This window comes from Pongo abelii, chromosome 12 (genome assembly GCF_028885655.2).
Source record: "Pongo abelii isolate AG06213 chromosome 12, NHGRI_mPonAbe1-v2.0_pri, whole genome shotgun sequence".
Classification (NCBI taxonomy): Eukaryota; Metazoa; Chordata; class Mammalia; order Primates; family Hominidae; genus Pongo; species Pongo abelii.
Genome location: NC_071997.2, coordinates 117,369,148 through 117,387,191, shown reverse-complemented (window position 1 = coordinate 117,387,191; position 18,044 = coordinate 117,369,148). Strand labels below are relative to the sequence as shown.

Genomic DNA, 18,044 nt, shown 5'->3' with positions numbered 1-18,044 from the left:
ATTTATGCTGCTAGAACAAAATACCTGAGACTGGGTAATTTATAAAGAACAGAAATTTATGTCTCACAGTTCCAGAAGCTAGGAAATCCAAAATCAAGTGTTTGGTGTCTGGGGAGGGCCCAGTCTCTATTTCCAAGATAGTACTGTGTCACTGTGACCCTCAGAGGGGACAAAGGCTGTGTCCTCACATGGTGAAAGGAACAAAATGGCAAGAGAGCACTCCTTTCTCTCTCAAGCCTTTATAAGGGTGCTGATCCCATCATGGGAAATTGGCCTCCCAAAGGCCACACCATTTAATACTGTTGCATTAAGAATAAAGTTTCAACATGAATTTTGGAGAGGGCATCATCAATCGAAGCAATTTCCTGTTATAATTTTCTATTTTGTTAATTCATCTTCAGCCTTTTGAAAGCCTTTTTAGCGCACCTAAAATTAAAAGACTTCTATAATATAATCTATATTCCTATCAAAATCTACAGAAAAAAATTGCTGCTGCTACTCCTATAACCATACCCCTATTATCACCACCATTACTGTCTAATGAACACCACTTATATGCTAGCAACTGTGCTAGATGATGTATCTCTTACGTTACTTAATCATAAGTACCTCTACAATCTCCCGTTTCACACTTGAAGAAACTGAAGCCAAATGACTTTCCAAAAATAACACAGCTAGCATGTATTCACACAAGATGTATGTCCCTGTTTCTGATGGAATGCACCACTCTTTCCAGTATACTATACTACTACTTCTCCATATTAAGTATGTCAGCACCATATGCCATGTGATCCCAACATTCATATATGTCATGGATTTTTTTTCACAGTTCCTATTACATGGCATCAAAACTTTTAGGATTAAAATGAAATAGGCACACATTGAGGACAAAACTTTCCTTAAAATAATGCATGTCTTGTCGACAAAATATGATTTTGATTCTTAGCAGAATTTTTCTTCTTATAAATGCAATGTTTAAACAGGCTTGCTTATATCAGAAATTAGAAAAAGGGTTTATTTATATGTTAATAAAATATAGTGTGACAAAGACACATCGATATTACAGACAAGTTTTACATACTAATGAAATGTAGGACCAAAAAGAATTATAGGGACTATTCATCTCAGGCAATACAACCATTTAGAAGATGTTACAATCTACGTAAGAATCACACATTCTGAAATTATTGGTCAAGGTTTTTAGAGTTTGCAAGAAAATGAATATGAAAGAAAACTCCATGAAAAGGGTATCATTTGGTATCTGAGTCTAGTAATAGCATCCTTCTTTTTAAAAGAACACATTAGTTTAAAAAAAAAGACTCTCTCAAAGATTTCTTAATTTCAAACAAAAATGGAAACTGCAAATTATATTGTTACATTAAAAATACTGGAAAATAGTTACATTCACACTAAAACAGTAATAAAATTAAAATTATTTATTAAAATAATTCCCTATTTCAGGACCTCTTTCACTAATGCCTCACAATTTTGCCCTAAAAGCAAAATAATCCCTTTCTGCTTATCTCATGAACATGCTGTGTGAACTATATGTGAAACATAAAGCTGGTTTGTAAACTTAAAAACAAATGTTCCATACTCAGTCATAAGATGTTTGTTGAATAAAAGAGGAAATGGGTTAATTAATTAGTACACCTTCATTTCTTTAGGACTCCCCAGAGTACCAGATACATAACAAATATCAATGTCAACATATTTCCAAGGCCCAAAAAAACTACTCTGAAATAATACTGACTTACACCTTCTTAATCAGAGAACTCGCCCTAAACCCATTTTTTTTTCTTTAAATAGGAAGATAAGAACCCATTCTATCAAGATCTAAAGTGCCCATGGTGTCAGGAGACATGCAAACCAATTACCCCTACCACCGGATCCTAACCCTGTTCCCAGCCAATAGAGGCTGTTAGGCCTTTCTTAGCTGATCCAACCACAAGGTTATTCTTGGATTCAGGAACTGCCGGCATATCCCACTCTGTTAAGTACTCTGTGGACTCCTCTCTGCGGACAGTCACCTCAGAAGGCCAAACACTTTTTCCAAGCCGGAAATACAAAGCCATTTTATTGTTTTTTCCTCATAGCAGCTCAGAAATAAACTGCACATAGGGGAATTGAATTCTGATTAGGTAACTAATCAAGTTTTCAATGTTAAAGGGAAAAGAAACACTTTTATGTTTCCCTGGAGAATCAAAAAGTAAATGCAATGCCCTAATCTTTCCATAAATATTTCATCATCCAGCCTACAGTTTAGGTGGTATTTTATTATCACAACAAAATTAGGGTAGAACTAGAATACCAAATGAAAATTACTTCTTTTTAAATTTCAGGGAATACAAAAAGAAATAACAGGAGTAGGCTATATAAAAGCATAAATAAAAAGATATTCATCTTTGTTTACTGGAAATACGCTACACTAGTTCATTTTCACCTAACAAATTAATTGGGGATATGTTTTGTACTCTGTGAATAAGCAATATGATATACGCAAAGCCTCAGTATGTGAAATACTTTGGATTAAATATACATTCAGACACTTCTTTCCTACTCAAATTTCCCAACATCAAAAACATGCTCAACTTTCAAGGCCTAGATCCAAATCTTATCTTTCCAAGAAGGCTTTCCTGATTCACCTCCTTTGCAACAGAAAGTTGCATCTCTCCCATCTCTAAGCCTATCTACCCTCCTCATACAACACATTTTAAGATAGTTGTATCTATCTTAAAGTTGAATCTAACCTGTCTGATCTTCCCCACTAGATTACAAATTTATCTGTGGACAGGTACCACATCTGATTCACATTTCTATTTATTTACTGAATCAAATATAATTCCTTTATATGGAACACAAGTATTCCCTAAACATTTCTGAAATAATATAAAATTTATATGACTCACACATTTTTGTTAAACTGTTCTTTCAATGAAAGTGAAACAATATAAAGCCATTTAGAAATGTTTAAACTTATTTTTCTTTTTTTCAGCATTAGGTTCATTTTTGATGCTTTCATTTTTAAATGAGTTTACATGTACTCATGATTAATTATAAATTTCACTCAAAAGAAAGTTAAAATTCAAAAGCCAATAGCTGCTTTGCAAGAAACATTAACATTCTTCTTATGGAAGACAACCTTCTGGAATATCCATAAAACTATGAAACTATACCAACAGTAATTGATTCTGGGACTGTTTGGGAGAAAAAGATAATTTACCTTCATTCATTCATTCATTCATTCATTCATTCATTTATTTATTTGACAGAGTCTTGCTCTGTGGCCCAGACTGGAGTGTAGTGGTGCAGTCACAGCTGACTGTAACCTTGAACTCCAGAGCTCAAGTGATCCTCTTGCCTCAGCCCCCGAGTAGCTGGGGCTACAGAAGCATGCCACCATGCCCAGCTAATTATTTTTATTTTGTGTAGAGACAGGGTCTTACTACATTGCCCAGCTAGTCTCAAATACCTACCCCCCAGCTATCTTCCTGCCATGGCCTCCCAAAGTGCTGGGATTATAGGCATGAGCCACCGCATCCAGCCAATTTACATTCTAAATTAAAAGCTGCCTAGAGTCCATTTTGGTGTCAATAAAAAAGACAGTTCAAATTATTTCACTTCTGGAAAATCATAAACTAATATAATTATCAAAATATCATCAACTTAAGGCCTAAAGTATAGTAAAAAGTAGACTTCTATCTACCTTTGATTTGTGAAGAACTGGAATAATATCCTCTGATCTTTTTAAAGGTAAATTTCTTATTAATGATTTAAATTATAAAGTGAATCAATTTGACCTAAATCAAATTTGTTCTACTGGAAATTTTAATAATATGAATATTGATGTTTTGTTTTCATATCACAAGTTTTATGCTGTTGTAATAACACAAAAAGTCTCCACGTTTGCCTATTCATATCCACGAGTTGTAAAATAAAGTATCAGAAGACACTAGAAGTTCCCTTCAGGTTGGATACTCTCTTTATCACCAAAAGATGAAGAAGAGGTTCTTTGAAGGGATTCAGGCAAAAATAGTGACATAATCTCCCATCTCAAACTAGAGTTTATCTTCATCCTTTACAGTTTCACAGCATAAACAGAAACATGACCCACAGGTAGAAACCAATCTAAATCTTATTTAATCTTAATATTAATTTCACCAGAAGTATATCATACCTTGAGAACATTACTCCAAAAAAAAAAAAGTCAATAAATGACAAGTAGTGTATTTCCACTTCCATGCCATACTAGAGAAGCCAGATTCATTGAGATACACAGCAGAAATGTGACTGCCAAGGGCTGGGTGGCAGGATGGGGAGATGTTTAATAGGTATAGAGTTTCAGTTTTACAAGATAGAGTTCTAGAGATTGGTTGCATAGCAATGTGAATGTACTTAATGTTGAACTGTACACTTAAAAATAGTTAAGATGGCAAATTTTATGTTAGGTGTATTTTACAATTCAATATTTTTTAAGATAAAATTAAAAGTGTATCATGGCCAGGCCGGGCTCAGTGGCTCACGCCTGTAATCCCAGCACTTTGGGAGGCTGAGGAAGGCAGATCTCAAGGTCAGGAGATCGAGAGCATCCTGGCTAACACAGTGAAACCCTATCTCTACTAAAAATACAAAAAATTAGCCAGGTGTGGTGGCGGGTGCCTGTAGTGCCAGCTACTCAGGAGGCTGAGGGAGGAGAATGGCGTGAACCCAGGAGGCGGAGCTTGCAGTGAGCCGAGATCGCGCCACCGCACTCCAGCCTGGGCAACACAGAGAGACTCTGTCTCAAAAAAAAAAAAAAAAAAAAGTGTACCATGGCCAAACAGTCCTAATGGTCCCTATGCTCAACTGAGTCAACAAGATATAAAGATATAAAGTGTGATTTATGAATGCACAAAAAATGTATTCACTCTGAATAGGATTGTAGAAGAACACAACTAGAATTATCTCCATGCTTACAGTCTGAGAAAGTCAACTACAGGTTTCCTTTCCAGATTCGGTTTCAAGAGAATGCTTCTGACTGCATCTTATTTACTTTGTCACATTACCTTGTATTTTCTAAATCTGCTCATGTAATCATTTATTCATTCAACAGTCATTAACCATCATTTCATGTATGTACTATATTCACAGCACTTTATTAGGAGATACGTGTTAGTCTTATTATTTTAAAAAAATTATCACAGGATACTATGACCTCTGCAAACAGAATAATACCCTCCAAATTGGTCACCAGAAGGCCGTCCAGTATGGGTAAGTGACAATGACTCATCAGTAGGGAGAAAAGAATGCCAGACTTCTTTACCTGATGACACTCCCCAGTTAAAAATGGGAACTGGAAAACTTCTGGAGACCCTGAATTTCCTGTTGCACCATCAAGTGGGGCAGAGAGCACAAAAGGAACAAGGCCCAAGGAAAGCAGGAATGATCCAGGGTTAGCAAGAGAATAAAGTGCCAAAGCCATCAGTTAAAGCATGTAGAGCACAAAGAGGTCCTAGGGAAGAACCCTTCTGCCAACAGGATTGTCATACAATTTATCACACTGTTTTGCAACATTGTTCTAAATGAAGGCAGGTGACTGTGCTTTCTGTGCTCTAGCAAAACAGCAGTTTCTGAATATGGGGACTAGGTATATACTGACATAAGATTAAGTTGGCATCCTATGTGATCTAAACCACTGGTGACCTAAAATTGTTCACTCAGTCGCTTTTTATTTTTAGCCTTACTGATAAGCCATAAAATTACTGTGAAACCAAAGGTCAAGAATAATTAGAAGACAACAGATAATCCATGCAATCAAATTCAGAAAGAAAAATGGCAACACCAAAAACATATTTTCATACTTTACTCAATTACAGTCCATCTGCATGTTACAGCAAGCTTTTCACAGTCAAACTGAATCATCAAATAACCTAACTAAACTTAGATACTTACAAGCAAGCAAATTGCCAGCATACTATAGTAACAGCTTTTCTTTTCTTTTTTCTTTTTTTTTTTTTTTTTTGAGACAGAGTCTCACTCTGTCACCAGGCTGGAGCTCAGTGGCGCAATCTTGGCTCACTGCAACCTCCGCCTCCTGGGGTCAAGCGATTCTCCTGCCTCAGCCTCTTGAGTAGCTGGGACTATAGCTGTGCGCCACCACGCCCAGCTAATTTTTGTATTTTTAGTAGAGACGGGGTTTCACCATGTTGGCCAGGATGGTCTCGATCTCTTGACCTCATGATCCGCCCGCCTCAGCCTCCAAAAGTGCTGGGATTACAGGTGTGAGCCACCGCACTCGGCCTAGTAACAGCTTTTCTAAGAGGGCTAGAAGAATCAACAGAGATTCCATCAACAGTTTTTCCACTTATACTATAAAATATTTTAAATACTGCAATATTTCAAATATACTAACTATAACTCAGTATTTTCTTACTGATTCTGGAGATAATATAGGAATATAAATGAGTATCAACTTTCATTGTTCAGTAAACATATAATTGTCAAAGGATTTTTTAATGAACAGATATGGAAAAACAGAGTTTATTTCCAGATATTAAAAGTAGATGAAGTCTACATGCAATGTGGTATCCTGGACTGTATCCTCAAACAGAAAAAGGATATTAGTTTAAAAAAAAACTGTTAAATCCAAATAAATCTGTAGTTAGCTCACAGTACTGTACAGTCAGTTCTGCTATAATATTTTAAAATGCAAATTTGTTCCAATGAATGGATGTATTAGGAAACAACTTACACGTTACACAAATTTCTCATTTGCCGATGCACAATTTCATGCTTCTGCATGTTACAGCATCAGGTGAACATGGAAAACTGCACCCTGCTGAACCAAGCCATGCTGGATTCTGTGTGCATGTACGTTCCTCAAACAACTACCAGCTACTTCAGTTCACCAAGTGTGTGAGAAGCAACTCCCATCCACAGCTGATGTTATAACTCTCCATCAAATTTCTGATCACCCTCCTTTCTCCACTTCCCAGTAGCTCACAAACTGCCACTCTTGTGATACTCACCTTCCATAAGCAAGGTCTTCTCCAGGTATTTTTCAAGGTAAAGGGCCATATTTTAGTATGTAAGTATTTCTTAACCATTCAATACATGTAAAACTATACTGCATTTTTTTTTTTTTTTTTTTTTTGAGACAGAGTCTCACTCTGTCGTCAGGCTGGAGTGCAGTGGTACGATCTAGGCTCACTGCAACTTCTGCGTCATGGGTTCAAGCGATTTTCCTGCCTCAGCCTCCTAAGTAGCTGGGATTACAGGTGTGTGCCACCATGCCCAGCTAATTTTTGTGTTTTTAGTAGAGAAGGGGTTTCATCATGTTGGCCAGGCTGGTCTCAAACTCCTGACCTCAGGTGATCCGCCCACCTTGGCCTCCCAAAGTGCTGGGATTACAGGCGTGAGCCACCACACCTGGCCTATGCTACAGTTTTTGTTAGGTTACTAAATATGTTCCAGTGAGCAAAGTTCTTGAGTACTATACTATTAATCCCCTTTTTCTCATATACCCTATGGTTTTCACTAAATAACTCTGTATAATGCAGTGACTTTTAGGAATTCATGTGTCACATTATAGCAGAACGGACTATTCCAGTGCTAATTTTTAATTTTGACAAATATGCTATGGTTATATAAGAAGAAAAAAAACCTAGGTGAATAGTATATAAGAATTATCTGTATTACCCTTGCAACTGTTCTGTATACATATTCCAGTAAGAAGTTTAAAGCAATAAGTATATAAAGTATATAAGCACATAAGGCCAAGGCTTCAGCATGGGATTCTGTATTAACAATAATTGCTAACACTAAAGCAACACTTACTTGGTGCCAAGCACTGTCCTCAGTGGTTGATATACATTAACTCATTAATCATTCTCACAACACTATGAAGTAAGTGCTATGAGCATATCCATTTTACAAGTGAGAAGACTGCAGTGCAGTTAAGAAACCCAAGATCACAAACCTGGGCAACTAGATAAGTCAACACTCTTACTCCTATGCTACACTATTTCAACAGACAACTGTTCAAAATACAATCTTTTTAAACAAATTGTATTCATCACTCAGGAAATATTTTTAAATAGAAAAAGAGCAAATATGAAAAATCTAAATAATATTTCTGAAATATGCTATAGGCACCAAAAAATACCCCACTGCCAAAATGTTTCTTCTAACAGAAAATCTCTATTATCTCAAGTTGTGGAAGCTAACAAAGACTGTAAAAAATGTCACCTTTGTACTTTAAAACAGCCAACTAGAATATAAAATGTAAACATTTTATAACAGTTACAAACTCAGAACAGGTGGCTATAAAAAGATGCATCAACTATGACAGCAAATGTAATTTCAAAGCTTTAAAAAACTTGGTCACGTTTCATCAATGTCAAATACACATGATGATTTAAGACTGACAATATAAAACACAAAAATAGCCCATAATTTAGAAGTTTCTCAGCTTTCATAATCATAAAATATGTCTGAATCAAAAGTGGTTAATCAAATGTTGGTTAAATGCCAAGGCAAAAGTTCTGCCAGTGGGATCTCAAAACAGAGCAGGCAATAGGTCAACTCGGCATAACTTACTATTGCTTTGCAAAATTCAATATAGCTTGAACTCTGAAATCTAAAATTCTATCTGCCCTTCTATGTACTTAATTTGTGGTTCCTAAGTCACTCATTCATTCAAAAAAATACTTTCTGAGCTACTGGTTTGTACTAGGCACTGTTCTTAGTACTGCAGCTACATTTGTGAGCAAGAGGCAAAGTCCTTCTTTATGGATCTTACATTCACTCATGCATTTATTCATTCACTCAACAAGTATTTAATGAGTGCCTACATTCCAGGCAATATTCTAATTGCAGGAGATAAGGATGGAAACAAAACACACAAAATCGCTGTCTGTTGGAGCTGCTATTTCAGAAGGGGAAACAGACAATAAATAAGATAAGTAAAACATAAATTAATTAGATTACTATATAATAAATGCTAGGAAGAAAATAAAGCAGAGAAGGAAGATTTAAAATGAGAGTAGAATTTTAAATAGGAAGGCCAAGGAAGATCAGATAAAGTAGAGAAGACAAATAACCGTGTAACATATTAGGAGTAAGTGCTATGAAGAGAAACAAGAGTATAGGCAAAAAGCAAGGGCAAAGTGAAGCTTATATGAAAAATGTGATCAGGGAAGACCTTTATGAAGAGATATGCTGAGTAGAGATTCAGAATTAAGTAAGAGACCCAGTCACAAGATGACATGGGAGAAGGGCACACTAAATTAAAAAGACCCAGGGCAGGAGCAGGCTTGGCAAGGTCAAGGAACAGCCAGAGGCCTGTGTGGCAGGAGTGGACAGAGCAGGGGGCTCTATGCAATCCTCCTAACAGCTGGCTGAAGGCTGCACAGCGAGACAGGCATTTGGGGAGCCATACACTTAAGAGTCTAGTGACTTGTTCCAACTCAAGTCACTAATTGACTTGAAATCATTCAACAGATTATTAAAAAGTAATTATTACTTGCAAAATATAAGCGGAGGAGTCAAAGAAAAGAGCAGAATGAAACAGGCTGAGCCATTGAGCAATGTACACTCTCATAGAAGAATAAGGCACACACATGGAAAGTTAACGGCCATCCAAGGAAGTCAGGGGATGTCAAGGTCATTTTATTAGTTTTCAGCATTGCTATTGAGGAGAAAAAAGAAAAGAGCAGAATGAGCTGCAATTACTTATTTAGGGTATGTTTAAGTTTTCTTTCTTCCTCAGTTTGAAAGCATGATGCTGTAACAGGAAGTGCTAGTGCTTTATAAAGCATCCCTGATCACTCGTGCTGAAGAGGAGCTATGCTCTACTCATCCTCAATCCCTACCACAGTTCCACGCACGTTCGAGATGCCCAGCCAACGGTGCGTGGAAAGTGGAGGAAAGCACTCATGCACCAACAAATAGGACACTGCTCATCTGAACTGCTTCCAAGTGATCTGAAAATGAATATCAAGTATTCAAAGAATGCTCACAACGGAAATAATTTCTAGAAGTATATCTTACTGCTCTACTTGTCATTTAGGGTAAAGCTTCAATTAGAGTAAAAGAGTTCCATCCTTAACAGTGGGTTGAAACAGCAGTTGAATCCTTCAGGACCTCGGTAAACACAGACCTGGGCTTCTTCCAGGTTAGCAAGTGAAAGTCCATCTGCACTCCCTGCAGGATACTTCATAATCTCTTTCTTAAATGACACAAGAGGACCTAATTTATGCAGTCAGCAAACATTTTCGGTATACTCACTATACAAGCGCCACCCTAACTGGGATCTGAACATAAGGAAGAGATGGTCTCTGTCTTTAAGAGTTACTCGGATATTTATTAAAGAAGGAAATGAGGGAAAAAGGCAGAAATAAATATGACTAAAACACAATGTAAAAAGTGTTACACTATGAAAATAAAGAAAGAATTATGAGTATAGGGAAAGGAGTACCTTACAGAAATCCTCCTAGAAGAGGTTATGCCTGAAGCACAACTGTGATTTTGCTTTGCAGTAACTATGATATGGTTTAGATGTTTGTTCCCTCCAAATCTCACACTCAAATGTGATTCCCAGTGCTGGAGGTGGGGTTTGGGTGGGGGGCAACTGGATCATGAGGGCAGATCCCTCATTAGTGGTTCAGCACCATCCCCTTGGTGATGAGTGAGTTCTCACTCAGTTAGTTCCAGTTGTTTAAGAGTCTAGGACCTCCCCCTTTTCTCTCTTGCTTCCCTCTCACCATGTGAGAGCGCTTGCTCCCCCTTCACCTTCCGCCATGACTGGAAACTTCCTGAGGCTCTCACCAGAAGCAGATGCCAGCGCTATGCTTCTTGTACAGTCTGTGTGACTGTGAGCCAATTAAACCTTTTCTCTTTATAAATTACCCAGCCTCGGGTATTTCTCTGTGGCAACACAAACAGACTAATACAAACCCAAATTATGAAAGGACAGAGATATTATTGTAACCTATTGTTCATTCTCACTATTTACAACTATAGAAAAAAAATAGTGTGAAAGACTTTCTTGAGAACAAAGATTAATTTTAAAAAACTCTATTTTTTCCTAATGTGTTTGAAAACAAGCATAACTTAAGAACTCATAAGAAATCAGTCTCTTCAAAGTCTGTCTAAACAACATATCCCCAAACAATGATTCAAAATAACATTATATTCTTTTAATTATACTCTGCTGCAATAGGGTATGACTAAATTATTGATCACAATTTAAACTGGTTCTTGTGGCAGGCCCCATAAAGGAACCACAGGGCATTCAAAGAAAAGTGTGGCATTGGGTACTGTGCAACTCTTTTGCAAACCAACTTTCAAATTTCAGGTTAAAATCAAATGCTTATCTAAGCAATCATCAGAAAACACTGACAATAAATGCATCCAAATCCGAGGACATGGGGGAGGCCCTTCAGGGTGGTATGGCCTAGACAAATGTATCCAAATCGAAGGAGAAACTGCCTTTAAAAAAAACCATTAAGAGACGGTAGCCCTTTTCTCTATACTAACAATTTACAGTAGGAAAGGTCATTTCCATTCAGATTAAATTCATTCTGCAAAGAGATAGAGAACCATTGATATAATTATATTCTGAAAACATGCATAAAATATATTCATAAAACATCATTTACATTATCCCTCACTATACAGATCTAAAAATTATTTGAAAATGAAAAAAGCATCCTGAGCATTTTTTCTTTTTTTTTTTTTTGAGATGGAGTCTTGTTCTGTCGCCCAGGGGTACAATAGCTCACTGCAAGCTCTGTCTCCTGGGTTCACGCCATTCTCCTGCCTCAGCCTCCCGAGTAGCTGGGACTACAGGCACCTGCTACCATGCCCAGCTAATTTTTTATATTTTTAGAAGAGATGGGGTTTCACCGTGTTAGCCAGGATGGTCTCGATCTCCTGACCTCGTGATCCACCCGCCTCGGCCTCCCAAAGTGCTGGGATTACAGGCGTGAGCCACCGCGCCTGGCCCTTTTTCTTGATTTTTATCAGAACAAAGAGTTACTTTTCAAGGACTAACACTAATGTAAACTAAGGAGTTTATAATATTCTCGGTGCTTACTGACCTACAACTTTAAGTAAATATGGGTTCAAATTCTGGCTGCCCATATATAGATTTCAGCATGCTACTGAACTTCTGTAAATCTCAGCTTTCTGTAATAACAGGATAATACCAAAATTATTTGAAGACCAGAAATAAGTAAGTGCCAAATACATAGTAATTACTCTATACATGTTGACCATCATCATTAATACCCATGCCTAGAAATAGGATGAGTGGAGGCAGCAAGGGACAAATGAGGAAACCAAATGATCCCCTAATTTGAATAACATCTCTTAGCACTGTAAGTTTCCAGTAGCTGAAATTAGCAAAAATGATTTCAGTCAGAATTATCTAAACAGTGTACTACAAGGTACTTTACAGTATACTATAGTTAACAAGCAGATATTATAATTATCAATTCTGGTGTTACTAAAAATATGCAAAGTGAGTAAGCAAGACAGGGACTGTCAACCCATTTTAAAGATGAGTAACTCAAATGCAGAAAAGATAAGTCATGTAATCATTGAGCCACACTTACTAGTAGGCTAGCTCACCTCACGTAAAAGTTCACACAACTGGATGTGTCATCTTACTCTTTTGCCTTCTGCCTCTATTCAGTAACTGACCTAAGCAAGGTATGCTAGGCCCTCTTTTCTCCCAGGTGCCATTCAGGCCTGGGGCAAATGGCCTACCTGTTTTTGAGCTATGCAGTGAGACAAATGTACTCCCTCTCCTTTATTCTCAAGAACAGATGTTCTGGCCTCTGGAAGACTACCAGGTGGTAACACAGGGACTCATTGGTTCCAACATAGGCTTTGATGCTATATCACATGCTGCAACCCAATTATCAAATCACCATGAATTAAGAGGAGGAGAATTAGTCTAGTGGTAAAGCAATATTTTGATTTCCCATTTGTCTTTGTGCCTGTGGAATTTCCTATGAAGAAAGGGTTGCTGAGCAAAGGAGGATGCAGTATTCCTGGGTTTCTGTGTCTTCCCACCTAATATTGTCAAAAACACACTTCAATTTCTAAAAGATACAACTAACTCAGACATACATTATCATAAAAACTGTTCTAAACCAGAAAACAGTACATACTGAATACACAGAAGTAAAATCAGAAGGCTTTCAAAAAAAGGAAAAATTTGTGCTCATTAAGTTAAGGTAATCCTGTTATACTGGAAACATTTTGGCTTCAGGACCATTTACAATAACTTAATTTTTTATCAGGAAAAAAGTTTAAATATATTACATTAAAATTATTTTTTTAATTTTAAGGTGTTCAGCATGACAAAAAAATTATCAATATATAAAAAGAAGGTAAAATTCTGTTAACACAGTCACATACCAAGCTTCGGGCAGCAAAACAGAATATTCATGTGGAGAAGTGGTCTCTGGAAAGTTGGAGAGAATCGCAAGGCGATGAGGAAGCAGGTCGGAACCATGGTAAGTAAACAGAATTTCTAGGGCTTGTACATTACTTTCCTGTACAAAAGGCAAGGGGTAAGTTTCTAATGTAAATCTAAGAAATAAAGGAGTGATTTTTACATGACAACATTCAAAAACTAACTTTTTTATGCAGCTCTGATATGAAGCACTTTGAAATGACCCTAGTTTTTCCTAGCCTATATCCTGTTTCTCAATCTAAGGCTACGAAAATTATTTATTTTTAAAACTCAGAATGATGGATATTAAATTAAAATTTTCTCCACACTTATTAATACTAAAACAAAAAAGAAAATGTAATATAGACACACAATAACATTAACTGCACAGCTCAAAGATTTAGAGTGTTAATAACCATAATAATTTTATTTACAAAAAGCAAATTACCTGAGCATAAGTTCTTGCTGAGAGAACAATATTCTGATTTCTGAATTTCTTAAAGAATTCAGCATCATATCTCTGTTCAGATGCATGAGGCACTCCTAGGATTTCCTGAGGGGAAACAGTGATTTAATGAAAAGGCTTTTAAATATGGGTGACAAGAAAATACTAAAAACTTTTACAACTCTGCCTGCCTAAATAAATAAGGCCTGAATTAATTAATTTCAACCATCAATTGTTAATTAAAGTACTACATCTGCATTCTTGCCTTTATTTTGAAAAGGGCTATATTAATGTTATTTTTTTAATCCAGAAGTAAATGAAATAGGCAGTAAAAATTAAGTTAATTACAGTAGGACAACCAAAATCAACCACCAGGTAAAAATAAGCAACAGTTATTCATGACAATGTATTATGAGCACCTGAACCTCTATAGATGAACTTTAATTTCACCACTACTAGGGTGACCTATGTCAAATGCAGATTGAACCATTCATTCATTCAACAAATATTTACTGAGTGCCACTCACCATGTGCTAAGGGAGCTGTGATAGACACTGTGATACACTGAACAATACACTTTTCCCACCCTCTAAGTAGCTTAAAATCTAGTAGGAAAGACCAGGAACAGGTGAGGGGAAATACTCAGTAAGGTGGGAGGACAGAGAAGTGGCCCACAAGCTGAAACATAAAAGACAATGAGAAGTTAGCCATGGAATTCCAAGTGTAGGTCTCCCCACTACAACGTATGACTTAGGGCTCATGTCCGCCATGTTTAAACTGAATCCCAGATTCCTAGCACACTGCCTGTCAGTATTCTTCTGACCGTATTTATAAATAGCCAATAAATATTTGTTGACTGAATTAATTTACTGAGACAGGAAAGAGAAGAATGAGGAGATGTGGAGGAGGTGAGGGAGGGAGGGAGGGAGGGAGGTAGGAAGGAGAGCTGAGAAGTTCACTTGCAGATGGGTTAAGTTGGCAACTATGGCATGTCTAAAAGGAGCTACGCAGTGAGCAGGTGAATACACAGGTCAGGAGTTCTGGACTAAGATGTGAGTTAGAGATATACGGCATAGGGCTATTAATACAGAAGTATTATTCCAAGGGAGACTAAATAGAATGAGTTTGAAAGAGCCTTGAGGAACAACATTATTTAAAGGATGAACAAGGAAAAGGGAACCTGCATCTGAAAAGTAGATGGAGGAACAGTCAAAGAAGTAAAGGGAAAAAGAATTTAATGCATACTCATGGAAACCAAAAGAAGAAAAGTATTTCACAGATGTTCTAGCCAGGCGCGGTGGCTCACGCCTGCAATCCCAACACTTTGGCAGGCTGAAGTGGGAGGATCGCTTGAGCCCAAGAGTTTGAGAACAGCTTGGGCAAGATGGCAAGACCTCACCTCAACAACAACAACAACAAAAAATTAGCTGGGCATGGTTCCATGTATCTGTAGTCCCAACTACTTGGGAGACAGATATGGGAGGACGGCTTGAGCCCAGAAAGTCAAGAGTGCAGTGAGCTATCACTGTGCCACGACACTCCAGCCTGGGCAACACAGCTAGACCCCGTTTCACAAAAAAAAGCTCTCAGTTCCTTGACTCCTCATGCATGACAATTATTTCCTTTATTTCATCTCAGTTACACATCCTCTCACAAAACCCTGGATCTCTATCATCATCAAAAGACACTGTGTGAAACACTTCAATGTCTAACCCCGACTCTGTGATCACCACTCCTAATCTTCCTACTCGCATACTAAGTGGCATTTCAACTACTCCTCAACCTCACAGAGGCATCCAATCCACTCACTCTACTTCTTTGTTCACTTTCCATTTCCCCTCAAAGTCCCTCATTCCTTCTAATCAGCTTAAAGTGCCTGGTCCATGGCTATAAAAGGGCTTCTTAATCTCTGCCTCTTTCCCTTTATTGCACTCATCCAGCAAATCATACCCTAACCAGTCAAACCCAGCTATGATCCCTGAACACAAGCTGTGAAGTCACTGAAGATATGTCACAAAACCAAGATGACAGTTCCCATTTTAATTTCAAAACCTCAGCCTTGCTTGGATCCTCATTCAAATGAACCAAATGAAAAAAAAAAAAAAGCACCATGAAAATCTGAAGAGGAAGTGAGTATCAGATGTTATTAGGGAATTACTATTAATTTTGTTAGAAATAATCACATCATTGTGGTTATAGTTTTTTAAGTCCTTCTTAGACATACATACCTAAATATTTATGGGTGAAATAAGACATACGGGCTTTGCTTTAAAATATTTAGTGAAAAAGAGAAGGCAAGAGTAGAAACATGGAGAATAAAAGACACACAACTGGCACATGCTGAAAATGGTTGGTGTTGAGCAATGGGCACATCGGGCTCATCACACCACTCTTCTCTATACTTCTTTGACTGAAGTTTTTTATAATAAAAAGCTAAAAAATTGACAAACTCAAGACAACACAATTCAAATAGATAATTAGTGCTGTTCATCAACACTACCACATTTCCCTAAGAAGTTTTATTTCCTAGTCTCTGTTAGGAACTTTTCCACAACTCTCATTCTTTCCAGACTTCCAACACACTATTTCTCAGCCCCTATTCTCAGCTGAAAACCTTGCCTTTTTTGGACACTATTAGATGAGAAATCCCTCATTTTTCCAACCCACCAAAACTACACACCTACATGCATCTGTAATAAGATTTTCCTTCCTCCCAGTTACAGCAGAAAGAAACATATCTCTGCTCCTAAAAAGCCTCAAAATCCCACCCATGCCCTGGATCCCATTTCTACTCCACTTCGATAATCATGCAAGTAACCCCTCTTTCTTCTGTTCCATAAAGTCCTCCTCACCCTCTACTAGTTCATTCCCATTAATATAAAAACAATACTTCTTCCTTCTATTCTAAACACCTGCTCTAGACACCACCATCTTCTCTGCCCCTGTTCACAGTAAAACCTCTTGAAAGGGCTGCCCCCAGCCACAGTCTCCTCTCCTCTCCTTCACTTTTTGTTAGCCCCTCTTCACAGTAAAACCTCTTGAAAGGGCTGCCCCCAGCCACAGTCTCCTCTCCTCTCCTTCACTTTTTGTTATTTCCTAAACTTGCCCAACCTCTGACAAAGATTCAATTCAACTACTCACACGGCAGGAGACCTTCCCAAACATGACCACAGACTATTCTAACCACACTTCCCACCTTTGTTCTGTGCCACCCCTCACGCTCCCCATCCTGCACCCTGACTAGCTTACTTACTCAACAGCATGACACTTGCTTTCAGAGACCTGGTTACGAGCCCTTGCTTCCTATTTATTTGGACAAATTACTTACCTTCTCTAAGCCTCAGCTTTCATACCCATAAAATGGAGAAGATGATAGTACCCATCTCATAAGACAATGGCTGACAAATAGTTAAGTCCACAAAAAAACGTGTTGGTATTTCTTAAGGGTATTCTCCTACCTACTGGTTCTTGCAACAAATATTTACTGACCTCTTCAATGAGCCAGGAACCATTCAGAGCTCAGAGACACAGCAGCAAACAAGACAAATCTCTAACTGTATGGAGACTCCATTCTAATGTCCCCCTTATGGTACTCTCTAGCCCCTGAAATCTGCCTGCCTTTTGTGAAAGGCTAGCTATTACTTCCTATGTGGAGTCTTCTCAGACATTGTTCTTCGTGATGTTTCCTCATCAATTCTCCATACCTCTCCTATCGGCATTTAATGCCCATACAATGTGAACTCCATGAAGACCACTCCTGGTTCCTTTCTCTACCTCTAGCAACGGCACAATATCTTGCGTTTAGGAGGCACTCATGTCAAATCTAAATGAATTCATTTTTATCTCATTTGTCACAGTATTAATAAAAGAGGCCATGTCCTGTGATTAAAATGCAATGCCTATCTCTACTACTATCTAATGGTTAGCTATTATATCTGAATATTTTCATTACTAAGTTTTAACAGTGAAATTCATCAAATTCACCTACTTTTCAAGAACTTTGCTGAATTCTCTAAAAAAAGTAAGCTCAACAAATACTTTAAATGTTACTGTTACAGTATAATAATAAATATACTTACTACTGTTGTATAGGGAATAGCAATTTAAAAATTAAAAAATAATGAAAAAATTAACTGGATAGTCAAACTGAACATT

At 37.4% G+C, this 18,044-nt stretch overlaps 1 protein-coding gene across 2 annotated transcripts in view; it reads right to left on the bottom strand.

Annotated features, from left to right (window-relative positions):
• Positions 1 to 18,044, bottom strand: part of NBAS (NBAS subunit of NRZ tethering complex) — a 395,596-nt gene that overhangs the window by 279,773 nt on the left and 97,779 nt on the right. For both annotated transcript variants that reach the window (XM_024242131.2, XM_054548369.2), the window contains exons 20-21: positions 13,893 to 13,997; positions 13,408 to 13,544 (exon numbers count right to left, since the gene is read on the bottom strand). In XM_024242131.2, the coding sequence (XP_024097899.2) occupies positions 13,408 to 13,544; positions 13,893 to 13,997 (242 nt within the window). The remainder of the gene's footprint in view (positions 1 to 13,407; positions 13,545 to 13,892; positions 13,998 to 18,044) is intronic.